At 39.3% G+C, this 16,305-nt stretch overlaps 1 protein-coding gene across 4 annotated transcripts in view; it reads right to left on the bottom strand.

Annotated features, from left to right (window-relative positions):
* The window catches only part of ZNF335 (zinc finger protein 335), a 357,780-nt gene that overhangs the window by 14,181 nt on the left and 327,294 nt on the right, over positions 1–16,305 (bottom strand). For 3 of the 4 annotated variants that reach the window (XM_085619363.1, XM_085619364.1, XM_085619365.1), the window contains 5 exons: positions 11,968–12,104; positions 6,146–6,249; positions 4,323–4,403; positions 4,002–4,085; positions 772–837 (listed from right to left, as the gene is read on the bottom strand). In XM_085619363.1, the coding sequence (XP_085475489.1) occupies positions 772–837; positions 4,002–4,085; positions 4,323–4,403; positions 6,146–6,249; positions 11,968–12,104 (472 nt within the window). The remainder of the gene's footprint in view (positions 1–771; positions 838–4,001; positions 4,086–4,322; positions 4,404–6,145; positions 6,250–11,967; positions 12,105–16,305) is intronic. The other variant, XM_085619366.1, reaches the window with a different exon arrangement.

The raw sequence follows: 16,305 nt of genomic DNA, 5'->3' as shown, positions 1-16,305 counted from the left end.
ACTTAATGGGTGTAATGCAGCGTTCTGACAATGCATTCTGTATTTTCTGCACAGCGAGCTCTATGGTTCCTTTTCTAGGTGCTGTACACAAAAAGCACAACTTAACACATGCATTGTAAAAGTAAATGTTTGCTCCCTACCTTTGGTAGAAATAAGGTGAGCAAATCTCTCCACTATTATGTTTGTTTCCAATGGAGTTTGGCCATTAAATGTCAGCATCTAATCACTAAAACGTGTATACATTACATTTCCTGTCTTTCTAGGGGAGCAGAAGTGATCTGCCCCAGGCCAGTGCCTCAACAACATAAAAGCATCAAGTTTTAAAACAATGCATGGTAGTCTCTCTGTTAAGTTGTGGTGTTACTTTACTTCTGAGCATATATATCGCTGAATTTAGAAACACAGAAAGTGATTCGTGATGCAACTAAAATGCTTTTCTGATGAGGATAGATTGGATTCACTGGTTTTAAAAACGTTGAATTGAACCTCAACCTGCTGTATGCCTTAACAGAACAAATAAGCAAATAACGTGAAAACATCACAACGTATCGCTCACTTGATTTTACAAAATATAAATCACTGAAAATGCAAGTCAAGTAATGTCCAGTATTGAAATGGTTGGTGAAAATTTGAATGACTGTTGTGAAGGCTGGTGTAGGAAAATCCGAAACACAAAGCACTGAAAATGTTGGGGGCAGTGAGTTAAAGGCATATGCTGGTCTTGGAATAACAAGGGATTTGTAGTTTTCTTTCTATGGACACTTCGCTTACCTGCTGTTCTTGTAGGAACTGGCTTTCCTGCTCATACTGGATGTGAGCGATCTGTCCATCTTGTAGCTGAAAGAGAATATCGTTTTAGAGCAATCAGCACAGCGCCAAGGTACCTTAGGGTCTTAATTCGATCACAATGGCAAGGATCCTTAGTTGCGGCCTGGCAAACCAATAAGGCCGAAGCCTAGTAATCGAGTTAAGTCAGGACTCAGGAGACTAGCCTTGTACAGTTGGAGCACAGTACACCAATACATAAGGACAAAGTTCAGCCAACTGGCACACCAGGTCATATTCCAGCACTAAGGCTCATGGGGTCTGTGCCCAAGGATCAGCTCACAGAGTGACAGACTCAGGGAATTAGATACTGCACAGGCCTACAGTGTATAACAGTTTACCTGCCTAGAGTAAAAGCTAAGCAACTCTATCAGAATATGATGTAACAACTCACAAAGTTGAAATCCTGACGGAGCAGCTCATGGGACCCACCCTCCACACTACAATTCCACAAACCTGCTGACATGATAGGAGTCTGACATACCAGCCCGCGGGTCTGCAAATTCAATGAGGCATTTCAAACTGGCCCAGAAATCTGATGAAACAGCCTGCATAATAACTGCATAAACTGCCTGTTAAGGTCTTTTTGCTCAGAAGCTGGATTAGTTAAGTGTTCAAGTTCAAGAAATTCATTTTCTTCAGTGGTTTCGACATGAAAGCTAATATTTACTTATCGTTTGAATCGGTCTTAGGAAAAAATAGTTGTTTACAGTCATTGTAAGTCTAAACACCAAGCAAGCTGATAGAAAAATGTAATAGGTCTTTTGCAAAATATTTGAAATTTAACAGTTAATTTTTTACTTTCCTTGTATTTGTTGATCTCTTCAAATCACTTTGTCTATGCTGTACCAGCAAGGGCATTTGCCCACTGCTGAGCCGGCACCAACAGATCATTAAGCCTCTATACAGCCAAACTAAATAGAACTTCTGAATTATGAAGCCTGTTGCCAGAACACTGCTGTTAGCCAGGAAACTCAACTTCCCAGTTTCTCTGACAATATATAGTATGTGACAAACCAAACTCTCTTCAGTCTGTTGTTTCTTGATCTGGTCTTCGAACAAGCTGCTCTTCCAAACAGATCTCCTCAAATACAATGAATCAATAGCAGGTGAATTCCATTCATTTCTTGCTGCATCACAAGCTGTCTGGTCAGCCTTTAAAAATACACTAGAGTAATGGTACTCAAGATCTACGGGAAACGTATTTCTGAGCAGAGTTCTGCTGGAGTCAATGCAAAATAGAAGTATCAAAAGCTTATTATTTTGAATGACTGCATTGTTCAGTATAACACAAATATCTTCATGCACAGCTCAACTAGATAAATCTGATAATATATATATTAGAACAGTAAAAAATAATGTAAATCTCATTCTAAACATCAGTAATTATTGTAAAATTGGAGACATGACTAATCTAGCCAATGTGCAGATTGCTTATTCAATTTATGGACATGACCTTGCCTTCCTTTCCAATACTCAGATGGACTTACAACAGCAAATTCCATGGCTTCATACATTTAATATAAAATAATATTCACATCAATTATAAAAAGACCAACGTAATGTCATTCAGTTACAAGAGACCAACATTTAACTGAGTGGTTGGTTCAACTGAGATTGAGCACATACATCAATATACATATCTTGGTGTCATAATGGATAGAAACTTAAACTAGGCATCATATTTGGAACATAAACACAGTAAAACTGTAGAAAGGGGCCTCTTTTTGTATGAACACCCCCAACCCCAAATTTTTGGACTTAAACGTTACATTAAACCTGATGCATAGTTGAGATCGAATTTAAGGTAACTATTAGAAAGGTTACATTAGAAAGCCATCACTTTGTTGCCCAAAGCTTCGGTGACGTTTCCGTCCTGTCTGCAGCAATTGTCACCAGAGACAACATGCTGCCCCCTGCTAGGAAATTTGAAGCGTGCCCAAAAACAAGGTACAAAGAGAACTGCTGAAGGGAGGAGGTGTGAGCTCCTCCAGTGAGATGACTACTAGGCGGTGGCCACAGATGGGCTAGCTTGAAAGAGGCTACTACCTCAGTAAAGCAAATGGCTATCACACCTTCGCCTGCCCACTCCTTTGTGTAGGCAGGCAGGCTGGTATCTCCTCCAGAGTGAGAAAACCTGTGGCACATCCGGTTTTCCATGAGGAGTGGCTCATTATGCTGCGTTTCCCAGGGCTCTTCACAGGGGAACAATTAAAAAGCACAGATTTGATCAGTATTTGGAACGTTTAGCTTGCTAAGAAGCCATGGGAGGAAAAGAAACAGCCTATAGCAGGTGTTTAATGCCAGGTAAAAGGTGGTCACCATATATACAAATGTCTTTCTACAGGACTGTAGATAGCTGGAGTATTTGGGAGAAAGTAAAAGAATGTGAGTGAGAAGGAGAGCAAGCAAGAAAAAGAGAGTGAAAGAGAATGAAACAAAGATAGTTGGTGTTTCCTATGCTGCGTTTATGCTAGCATTGCCTGGATTATTTTTTTTCTAATGCATTTGTATATGGCAGTGCTTCCTGGTAGGCTCACTTGGAGTTTTGCTTGAGAATAAGGGTTTGCTTTAAAACTGGACTTGAGGACGTTCTTCAGTATCTTGGCATGGGTGCGCAAAACGAGTTAATCATTCTAAATATTACTTGTATATAGACAAGGACTTTTCGAGACCCACCAAAAATAGGCCTGTGACCCACAGTTTGGGAAACGCTAATGTAATGAAATACTTAGACTGGATGTGCAGCATGTCTCACATGAAATGTGAGGGTTTTAAGGATATGGAACTGGAATGGTTGTGGAGAATCTACTATGTTTTTGAAGACAGGTCCTTTCATGATGTGCACTGAGTAAACAAGTACATGTCGATTACTTAGGGTGCCATTGTCATTTATCTTTTGTTGTTTTGACAGCTACCCTTACATTTAGGAGGCAAGCCTAGAGTGTGCATTTTCTTTTACGAGATATGATTTCTACCAAATCTCAGCTTGGGCAGTTAGGACTGAACCTGCTCTTATTTAGATAATATGACCAAGGGTACTCTTATTTGAATTTATCAAGGCCAAGCAATGTTCTTACAAGAAAAAACGAGGCAGGTGTGTGCTTTTCCTGAGTGGTTCCAGGGGAAGAACTGGGCTACCCTGTTAGAGGATTTAGGATCATGGTTATTCATACCTGGATGTGATGTCCATCAGGCACCACCACATATTCCTGTGGAATGAGATGCTGGGCTCCGTCTTGGGAGATGATGTACTGCACCTTGAAAGCATAAAGAAGATGCATCAGCTCTTTGGTGTAAAGCTCAGTAGGTGTCAAAGATAAGCTTAAAAAACTTAGGAGATTATCTGACTGACAAGAAGTCGTAAAATTCTTGCTTAAGGATGCCTTAGTAGTGTTGGCGTCTACACCTACTGGTTCTACCTATAGTGCAGGGGAAGAAAAGGAGTACAGTTTTCATGGGACCATCCTCAAACTGGTTAGACAGTTGTCACATACCTGGTTATCTGCTGTCACCAGTCGCTGTACAGTCTGTCCATCTGAGGTCATGAATTCCTGAATGTACGCGGTCTCTTCCCCCTAAATTGAAAGCAAAAGAACAAAAAAATGTCATGTTGGCAGAATGGTCAGAGACCGTCTCTGTATACACAGGTAGTCACCGTGTAGTGAGAGCCAGACACACAGATCTCAAACCACGGACAGAGAAACACACTAGACAATAAGAGACAGCTTTACAGAAAGGAGGTGGATATCGAAGAGGATCTTGCACGCTTCACTGCATTAAGTCACTCTGAATACTCCCAGATTGAGAGCAAGTCTTTCAACAATCAATCAGACATGGTGAAGTCAGAACCAGTCAACAGGACAGCTTCCCTCTTCTAACAACTCAAAGTCCAACAGCACAGTACTCGCTTACTTGACAATCAAAGATAAACCAACTATAGACGTGCTCACTTATGAGACAATTTTGGCAGTCCAGCAGTACAATCGGCTACTCATAGGATGACCAGATATGGTCAAACTGCACAGACACACATTCACATGATGATCAGAGCCAACCGTAGAGCACTGTATTGAGCTTGAAGAAAATTCAACGCTTCATCAGGAGCAGTAAGCGCTATATAAATACAATTACAAATAAAATTAGAAACAGCGCAACTACACTGGCAGGCCCCAACATGACAAGTAGAAATCAGCAAGATTACTTATCACGACGGGCGACAACAAGGCAGATGCCAATTGAGAGCACTTGAATTTGGGTCCTTTACCTAATAGAACAGCTTTTTGTGTTCATGATGACCCAGTTTACTCACAAGGAAACTCGTTTTCAAAAATAGACTCTGTGTGTCTATCCCTAAGAGAGGTGGAAGGTGCCCCTATTGGCATCATATGTGAGGCTGGAACTTGAGTGTTAAAAGATTTCTAGCCTATTGGAAGGGGCAGTTAGTGTGTAATTGAGGGTCCCTTTCCTGGTCAGAAGAATTTCACATGGTTAGGTATATGACGGGTAGAGCTATGGATATGCATAGCCTCCTTTAAAAGCGTGACTGGTGTTGAGTGTGCAAAAGAATATCTGCCCAGAGAGCTGCTGTAGCTGTACAATGAAGATTCTTGCACTCTTATAATACATGGAGCAGCTATCTGGTATATTAAATTATAGAGTGAAATTCCTAATGTGACCGTTTATAAGAGACAGTATGAGAAAGTGTAAAGAAATGTATACTTCTGAAGAACAAATATGTGAGAGAACTTCATAAAACGGCCAACTTCATTTTCCAGTCCCTGCATGTAGGTTCAAGAAAACCGAAAATACATGTAACTGTGAGATCACCGTTAGTGGTTTTTTGTTGCTTGGTTGTTTATTAGTTTCTAATTTTCTCACTAAACTATGGGCCCTGGGGTATTTACCTAGTTTCCACTTCTTTTATCTTTTTCTTTTTGCTAGTGTGCAATTAGGTATGCTATTAATGGCAACTAAATACATTGTTTATAAATGAACGGTTTATGGAATTATGTAATTTGCAATACATGGATTTTGACTTGACATAAAGATGCTGAATGTATGTTGGAGGCTCCTTTCTTTCTTCAAGAAGAGTTAGCAACACTTATTTGATGAGGGGTCTACCCTCAAACGAGGCCAGCTCTTTTCCTGGTGAAAGTCAAACCCTACTTGCAAGATGGAGAGAAAAGAGAACGAGTTTCTAGTACACAGCCTAGTGTGACAAAGAGGTGAGCAGAACTGTTACACCGCATGTGTGTTTTTTAGGAGGTGCCAGCACTGGGTTCAGTCTGAAATTCCTTGCATTCTTTAAGGATCTTACCTGACTGGAGACTGTCTGCTCCTGTGCCAGGACGACATGATCCTGCCCCATCGCTTGTTGCTGCCTCTCGGGAGAGAGCACTGACTGACCTGTCTGCAGGTCTGCTGAAAAAGTCAAAGTGAAAAGTCACAATAAAAATGGAAATCATTTGCACTGCAAGTGGAAGGAAATTAAAATCAGCAGGAATAATTATACAATACAAAAATTGTATATAGTGACTGGTCACTAGTTCTGAATAATGTACAAATGTAAAGATTCTGGTGAGTTACATACCCAGCCGTTTGTGTGAAAAACAGAAAATACCCAATAATGCCTCGGTGTTATAAAACGGACAACCACTAAAAGACTGATCCTAAGGACTCACAAAGAGAACATATAACTAGGCAAACCGTCTGGATCTAGAGTTTGAACGCCTAACAAAGAATGCATTATAAACCTGTAGTCATTCTTGGAAGGTTGTATGTTCTATAACCTTAATCAAATATTGTCTGTCCTGGAGAAGTTGTGGAATATTTCTAGTTTGTCCATTTAAAATGAGCTGTATGTCAAGACGTTAAAGAACTCCAAATATCCGAGGTATTGAAAGTCTTTTATTTTATTTGGCATACATTGATTTTACATTTGACTCTAGGATAAGGAGGTTAGGGGCCTTACCCTCTGCTGGAAATACTGATATATTCACAACTATGTGACTTTATGAAGATAGCTGCACAGGGCATCCATGGTCATTTTTGTTTGTTCTCTTGGAGTGTGTTCTGTGAAGAAGAAGACTCATCTAAGAACCATGCAGCATCACTATAGCTAAGCTAGAGCTCCTGACTTTTTATATCACAGATTCTTAGCATATTAATTTCCAGGAGACGTGTCTGCTATTCTCGAAGCTTTGTTCCTGATCACCATTAGCAATCAGGTCAAGATGAGCAAGACAGGACTTATTTTCTACAGTATGATTACACTGGACCCTCTCCTGTACAATCATTTTGCATTTGTTGGTGGTCTGCATTTGCAATGGGTTACAGAGCTGAGGCTCTTGGTACTTCTATTTAACTATGGGCTCACACAAAAAAAGTATTACTAAATGGTCATCTGTAGCCATTATAAGTTCACGATTTAGAGTTCTCTCAATGAAAGACTTCATGAGCAGAAGATCCCACAGACTGTCTTAATGGTTCTACTGTTCCAGATGTGATCTTTAATCACATCTGTGTCATGATTGCAACCTATTCGAAATATATTACTTCGTCAGGTACAGCTCTTACAAACTGGATTTGAATCTGAGCCTGATTGGAGATGTAGGACTCAAACAGTGAAGAAGCTGATGCACTCTGTTATTTGCTGAATACAACAGAGCTAAATTATACTCGTGAAATGTGAAGTTAAGCATCTTGTTGGATTACAGTTGACAGAAAGAACCTTCAATCTTAGGGAAAACAGCCTCCTGCAGTGAGAACACTTGAATGTTTCAATTTTATTTTAGGTATCTGTCCTGAAAGTCAAGACAGGATACAGCTTTCTTGTCAGTAGGACGTAAAAGTGGTAAACCCTTGGAATCAGTAGTTTAAATGCTTACATTTCAAATACCTGTTAGAAAAGAAGGCTTTCATTTACTTCTGAAGCACTCTGAAATGATGTAATTTGGTGCTTAGAAGCTTTCGAGTAATTGCACGGGGTGTTTTGGAAACTGTTACTGTGTCAATGTCTGACTATTTATAACTTATCGATGATGATTTTCTCCCATTCCAAGAAAACACTTTAAACTTCCTCTTATACAGCCACCAAATAAGGATTCCAGTTATCCTGCTCTGATGTGGATTTTCAGATCCTCTTGGCTTGGTATAGGTATTTCTGAAATAGGGTGGGAGTTTGAAAGTAGCATAAATAATATCCCCTGTTCAAGTAGCTGTCAAGAACAACAACAATTCTAATTTGACTCCAGGCACCGTTAACTTGACTGTGTCTTTCATTGATTTTTCTGCTTGGCAGAGTAAGGCTCTTTGAATTAGGACACTGTCGCTTTACCTAGAAGACACCCTACACTCGCCTCCTGTCTGGCACACTTTTAAATGTACAACAATAAGTTCATCATGTTTCTCGCTATTCTGTATATTTATCGTTGTTATGACAGCTACTTAATTGTATAATTACGACACAGGCAATGTTTCATTACCTACTATATGAACCCTTGTTGAAACTGACATCAAGTGTGAACCTCAACATGTTACTATCAAGCTGCCTAGCAAACCAACATGAACACTAATACATTTAGTAACATGTTAAACTCAAAAGCATTAAAATAAAGGCTTCAATCATAGTTGTCGGTTCCAATCAAACTGAATACAATTATATTAGCAAAAACTAAAGTGTAATTGTTATGCTATGTTATGCAAATTTGTTGAGTGCACTATCACCTGGTAGGGTATCTTGGCGCTGAAAGTAAAATTCAAAATTCAATTCAATTCAAATTTAAGTAAAGTTTTTAAAAAAGGTAATCGTTATGACCCGGCAAACTATCGCCCAATTAGTCTATTAGACATTCTACAGAAAATGTATGCTAGGCATATTTTAAACCGACTAAACATCTGGATTGAGGATAACAATGTGCTTGCAAAATTCCAGGCTTGTTTTAGAACAAAACGCAGCACAACGGATCAAGTTTTTAGATTTACATGTCTTTGTTGGAAATATGTAAAAATAAGAAAGGGTCACCTTTACGTTGCTTTTGTGGATTTAAAGGCAGCGTTTGACCTTATTCCACGGGACTCATTATGGCACTCGTTGAAATGCCAAGGGGTACCTTGTGACCTACTAAAGCAAATAATAAGATTGCATGAAGAGAACTACGCAAAAGTAAGATGGGGTCCGAGAGGAGAATTATCTGAGGCAATCCCTATAAAAAAGAGGTGTACGTCAGGGATGTGTGCTGGCACCAACCCTATTCGCACTGTATGTTAATGACATCCCCAACTTTTTGAATGGTTGCCAGAATGATGCACCTAAATTGGGAGGGGATTTGGTGCCAGCACTTCTATTTGCTGACGACACCATTCTAATATCGCAAACACCAAAAGGACTACAACGCCTAATAGACTCCTTCCACACTTATTGTATGAAGAAAGGGCTTGAAATAAACATTGGTAAAACGAAATATATAGCCATAAACCCCCATAAAGCTTTAAAAAAAACATTGTATTATATAGTCAAAAGTTGGAGTACATGCAGAGTTTCAACTATTTGGGCATATCTTTGGATTCAAAGCTATCCTGGAAGTCGCAAATGGAAAAGACCAGGATAGTCTTACTCCAAAAATCTCTGCCCATATGAAAAAGCATAGGAGTAGTTTCTCCAAAGCAGTCTCCCCAGCCTTGGAGGTGTTCAAATATAAAGCTCAGGCAGCCGCACTTTATGGGGCCGAAATATGGGGTCCTTATTGCAAAAAGAACTTTGAAATAGGGGATTTTTTTTTTTATAGAATGCTTTTAAGTCTCCCTGCGCGAGCTCCACTAATTCCGATTACACTGGATTTGAATGTCAAACGTACTGACCATCACGCATTATTAAGACCCCTATTATTTTGGGTCAGAATTTGGTCCACTCCAGAACTGTTACACTACAAGGTTGGTTTAGAGGAGATTTTGAAGTTGGACCAGCATAGGAGTATTCTGCGGCTTAGACACGTTTCCTTGTGGTTCAGAAAATTGGGCTTATCTCATTTCTGGGATGACCCAACCGCGCTGTCTGTAGCCTCAAAGAAACTACTAAAAACAACCTTTTGGGCCTACATCCAAAATAGCGTGTTATATGGTCTACCCAACGGATCCCTAACAACTAGGTTCCTTTTGTTTAAGGGCGTAGTACATTTTGAGCCCTTTCTTAATGAGGTGCGCCCACAATTAGCGAAAAGTTTATATATGAAGTTTAGATATGGTGTACTATACATAAATGCAATTACGTCACGTTGGGCTATTAACAACGCTGGAACAGGGAATGATCTGTGCTCCTTATGCCCAAACAAGGTTAAAGAAACCGATTTACATGTATTATTCTTTTGTCCCATATATGTCAAGCCTAGAAAGAAATGGATCAAACCAATCTGCATAAAACATGGGAATTAGGTCTTGCAGAGAAGCTGAAAGAATTTTGAAAACTGATACATCACAACCAATTGTATTCAGTGTCAGCAAATTTTTACTTGCCGTAAGCTTCCTAATGGCCAAATCAGGGTTGAAGTTGTGATGAATACTATTAAGTATTTCCAGGGCAACAATAAATGAATTCAGAATGATGATGTAGACAAAATAGGTACAAGGGAGTCTTGCCCTTGGGAAATGTTAGTAAGAATTTATTATCATAAATTGTCTATTTAATGTTTTAGGGATGAGAAGCACAAACAAAAATAACTAGTTTTATATTGGTGTAAATATTATTTATATTTTAATGCCTATTTTAAGCATATTATGTTTTTAATGTAATAGTGACAGGTCATATACAACACCTTTCTTTTACGCTTTTTCTATTAACATTGTAATAGTATTGCTGCACTTTTGCATATGGAATTTGTATGTGTTTATATGCATCTTTTATGGTTTAAAAAAACCGAAATAAAGATCTTTGATATTTATATAGTAACATGTTAAACTCAAAAGCATTAAAATAAAGGCTTCAATCATAGTTGTCAGTTCCAATCAAACAGAATACAATTGTATTAGCAAAAACTAAAGTGTAATTGTTATGCTATGTTATGCAAATTTGTTGAGTGCACTATCACCTGGTAGGGTATCCTGGCGCTGAACGTAAAATTCAAAATTCAATTCAAATCAAAATTAAGTAAAGTTAGATGACATACTCAAGCTCCTTTAAACTGTGGCAAAGTCGCCTCAATAATTCTCAGTAGATGTCAAAAGCATTTCGTTGTCGACATTATGAAATGCTGAATGGAGATAAATTTGTACATGAGCAAGGCTTAAGAATAAAGAGTAAACTTATCTCTCAATACCTTGAAACCTGTTATCATTTGGGAATTCATGTGACTAACTTTCCAAAGAACGTGGAATCTATGAAAACTGAAAACGTTTACAGTGTGTTATGTGGTATACTAATGACAAAAAGTCTGCATGGTGTGAAAAGGGAGAACAAAAAAAAAACCTATCTAACATGTTAAATTTGATAACTCTTGCCACATCACAGTCTTGAATATGGAGTATGGATTGTTTGCACTGAATTTCTCTGGCACATCTTCCAAGCGGTGGTGCATGGAAGAGCATAAAGGAGTGGTAGTGGACACTTTTATTTTTGTAAAGTAAATGGTATGGAAACTGAACGCTAGAAAGTAAAACCTAAAAGCCATGTTGCTATGCTGAAATGTAAAAAAAACGGACATGAATTGAAAGGAGGACTATCTGTGATTGTTTTGAGTTGCAACAATTCAGAGAATACAGTAAATTAACTTGAGGTTTCAAAACAATTAAAGAATTACTGTGTATTGTACATTAAGCGGTTACATTGAAAGAGAGCAAATGTATGTGTACGTAATAAAGAATGAACGCGATTGTCTTTTGGATCCTAAAGTAACATCTCACAATGTAAGATGCAAACTGAGTCTTGAAGTCAAGTAATTTCACTTAAACAATATGCCATCTGTCAAAGGGGTAAAAATGCGTATGCTAAATAACGTTGTACATCTGGCCCAGAGGGTTTACTAATTCAGTACTATCCCCTTGCCCCCTTATTTTTATAAAATAACCTGGAAGCTGTTGCCTAGAATAATTGATGGATCATCTAGCATGCTTAGTGTTAGAGAAGCAAGACATGTCTATTCCTCTTACTTTGTGCAGCAGGGAGTACTTCCTCATCACTGTTCTGGGGGAGCTGCTGGTTTGTTTCAGTTTGACGCAGGGTTTTTTTCCCTTCAAAGCTGTGAAGCCGTTCAATGTGGAACTTGAGGTGCCCGTTACGGTTAAATCTGAGGGAAAAACAGTACAAGCACTGAGCCCCAAATCACAACTGTCAGAAATAATGCCGGAGTCTTATGCGATGACACAGGAGAAAAAAAAAAGTGTTCTGCCTTTCTTACGGACATCAGAAAATTACAGTGAAGCATTGAATCTGACAACCAACTGGAGAAGAATAACAAACATTTAAAAATGGGAGAAGAGCAGCACTTAGTTTGTAACACAACAAGTGCAAGGGGTCTGAGTTTTTATTAAGAGCTTGCCATGGTCCCTGCTAATTGCCGAGTTGCCCAATACCAAGGCTGCCTTGTCTTGATTCCATCTAATGCCTCCTTCTTCCACCACCCTACTCTTCCTAACTCTTCATCTCACTCTTGCAGGTTCTGTTATATATTTGCTTTCTACCTTTGTCATTGTTTTCTATCTTTCTCTTCCTCCTTTTCCCTTCTCATTCTCTGGGTCAAGGTCTGTTGAAGAAAAATAAGTTCCAATTCCAAACATCAGGGCTAGTGCTCACTGCCTGCAAGCCCAGTCAAAAATTAAGCACTAGCGAAGAGATACACAGTCATAACTCTACTGAATGGAAGAGACAAAAGGATTAATGCTAACAAACATCTGAAGGAAAGAGATAATAGTTCGATCTCATACAAATACATTACCTAGAATCTCAGTAATCAGGAGAAAAGACAAGGACAGACCTCACTTACAAATATAAAAAGAGAAAGTAGGGTTGAAGCTCCACTACAGACACCAGCGGGTGAGAAGGAAGGATGGAACACTCACAGACACAGAGGAAACAAAAGGACTAAACAGCCCTTACAAACATGTTTATATTTTTTTGTTTGTACAGCCCCACACAGCACCATAGATTACTGCAGAGTGGACTATAGAGGAGAGAAAGAGTTCTCATGGAGGGTTAGAATTCAGCTCAATTAGTGCCTCTGTATATTCTCCTAAACGACGATATGGGCTCCGGGGCTCTTGGAAGCTGTGCAATAGATGTACTGATAATGTGCCAAACATTTTTTCATGTATATGACACCTATGTATGGTTTGCTTGAAAAACTAATAAACAGAATTAAAAACAAACCAAACAACAAAAAAAAGAATTAGTGCCTCTGTCCATTATCTGACATTCCACATTTGCTCTGCTTGTCTACAAAGTACTGAGTATTTGAAAAGGTCCATTTTCAGCAATTTCCCAAATCAGAGATGACTGGATTTAGCCTGTAAGTCTGGGTTCAAATTGAGAACACCAATGTTTGTCTCTTGCAGTATCTTTGCAGAATCATGTGAGAGACTGATCACAGTGAGGTTCCTTCTGCAGTCTGTTGATGAACTCTTGGGCACAATGGCATACACTGCAATTAATAGAGTCCCAGGGTCAGTGTAAATTCTATCAATGACTGGATTTGAGGAGCTGTGGAATACTTAAGAGTGAATTATGGCCAGCTGAAAGTTGGTGCCCTTGACCACCGCACAAAGGTTAAATATAAATAGGGGATCAGTATTGCATAAGACTGTCAGGCCCTTTGTTTTCTGCATATGACTAGAAGGAACCCTCAAACTTGTGGGCAGTCAAACACAACTGCATTTGTTTCTCTGCCTACAAGAACAAAGACGTTCATATTTGCTGCTTTCAACACTGGAAGTGACATTTTATTCAGTGGTGGATGAAAAGGCACACAAATACATTTGCACAATACTCTGGGCTATTTTCAAGTTGGGTGCAAATATGAGTGCCACAGTCAAAGGAACATGACTTAACAGTCTATGGGGGAAGAGAAGACCACAGTCTAAATGTGCGATGACTGAGCTCCCTCACTGCCAATTATGATAACTAATCAAACAGGCTCAAATAAGGTTTCCCTTAGTTCAACTTCGGCATTGTGGTCTGACGCAATTCTCAGTAAAATGGGAGTGCGTTTCTTTACAGGGTATGAGTAATGTGGTCATGCACTTGGGGAATAGACTCACTGAGGTGTTAAAAAAGGTTGAAGTGAAGGTTGGTGCTGATTACAGAAGAAGATAAAAGGTTTCAGAAATAACTGAAGAGGGAGAAGTTGAAGATTATTCTAAATCCAAGAAGGTCATGTTTGTATTGATGTAATCGTGTTGTGTGCAATAACTAACCAAAAACAATTAGGTAAGAGCAGTAACACATAATAAGAAAGGAAAAACAGAGAAAAGTGTCAGACTATCATACGTTATGAAGCAAAACAAAAATTCTAATAGTAAATATTGACTCCAGTCTATCTTGTATTGAAAGTGTCTACTAGTGGACAAATATTGCATCTGTAGAGGTGTGGGTTCTAGCCTGACATATTGGTGAGGATTTTGCTAGTATTAAAATGTTATGCCGGGAAACAGTTTTGATGGTTATTTTTAGACTAGCATCCATTGATCCAGTCTCTTATAAAAGTTGCCTCAGAAGTTTTATCCAACTGGTTTATGTGTACAAAGCTTTCAGAACAGCACAAAAGTTAACCGAAATTCTGTGCCTCAATCAGCAGGGTCCTCCGATTCTGGACCTTTTGGACACACAGCCTCACTGACTTCTTCAAAGTCAAGTCCCGCTGTCCTCATTTATTATTATTTACAGTGTTTTTCTACAGTAAGTCTTTGCCAGTAGGTAGTAGAGTGCTTTTACTTAGCACTAAAACTACATAAAACAGATATGTTTGACCAAGTGCAAGAGGGTCAACAAAAATCTTAAAGGAAGAGAGAGGAGCACAGGGAAGGAGGAAGTAAAGAGAGAAAGTTGTCAAAGTATGAGCATTTGAGCAGTGAACATATATGTACATAAAGCTAGCATTGATCACCGCTACGGAAGAAATCAGGCAGACAATAGACAGTGGAGGTAATGTGGCTGTGATCCTTTTGGATCCTTCAGTCGCATTTGATGCGATTAACCACGCTCTCTTAATTGCTTTGATTCAATTGGGGTCAAAGGCAACGCACTGAAGTTTATTTTTTCATTCTTGGCTGACCGCATTCAGACGGTCTCCCTTGGGGAATTCGCCTCGCCAGCCTTTTCATTGCCTTGTGGGGTTCCCTAGGGCTCATCTCTGAGCCCCACCTTGTTCCATCTTTATGTAACCCCACTTGCAGTCCCAATTAGATCATTTGGATTCTCCTTAGTCTCCTACGTGGATGATACGCAGATTGCTGTATCTGTTACTGACAACCCTGGAGCCTCGGCAGCTCAGTTCCACAACTGCATGCTTCACATTGGGAAATGGATGAGCAGTAATTGTCTTAGTCTACATTCCTCAAAAAATGAGATCCTACTGTTTGGCAACAATCCTTCGCTTTGGTCTAACAACTGGTGGCCCCAAGAACTAGGGACTTTGACTACCACTAGTGAGAAGGTAAAAAAACATGGGTCGATTATTGACACCAATTTGTCCTTTGAAGGACAAATTAATCACATCACCTCCTCAGGTTTTTTCCTCTTGAAAACTCTAAGGAAAGTGTTGCCTTATATTCCTTCATGTCTGCAGAAGAGGGTAGTTCCAATTCTCATCTCTTCCAAAATAGATTATGGCAACGTCCTCTTCATCAATAGCAAAAAGCGTTTTCTTTAAAAACTACAAACACTACAAAATGCCGAGCTCGATTACGATTGGGCATTCCGAAACATAAATCAGCCTCCCAAGCACTGATCCAATTACACTGGCTCCTTGTAGATTAACACATTCAGTTCAAGGCACTTTGCATCGCCTTCAGGGCTCAACAAGCTGTCGGCCTAAGCTACTTGATACAATGCTTTCAACGTTATACCCAGACACGTCCCTTAGGCTCATCTTCAAGCGGCAGTAGTCCCCAGATTTAAAAAAGCCAACTGGGTAGGGAGAGGCTTCATCGTATGCACTTCAAGGCTTTGAAACTCACTTCCATTAGAACTTGAATTCAAAACAACCCAGCTGGATTTCAGGAAACTTCTGAAAACCTGGCTTTTCAGTAAATAATTTGGTTTTCTCAGGATCTTCGTAGCTTAGTATCCGCTCCGCTCCTAGATACCCCCGGGTGATTTGTTGCGCTCTATAAATCTTATTTTCATTTCATTTTCATAGAAGACTCAAACAGTATGATGCACTATGTACCAAGAGGGGAGGTGAGCAAGGTCTCTTGATTCAGGAAACAAACAGGTGGGTTTTGAGTTTCTACCTGAATGAAAGTATGCCTGACACCTTTCTTTATTGGCTCAGA

This window comes from Triturus cristatus, chromosome 7 (assembly GCF_964204655.1).
Source record: "Triturus cristatus chromosome 7, aTriCri1.1, whole genome shotgun sequence".
In the NCBI taxonomy this organism is placed as follows: Eukaryota; Metazoa; Chordata; class Amphibia; order Caudata; family Salamandridae; genus Triturus; species Triturus cristatus.
Note: the sequence above shows the minus strand (reverse complement) of the source record. Positions and strands in the feature narration are given on the sequence as shown.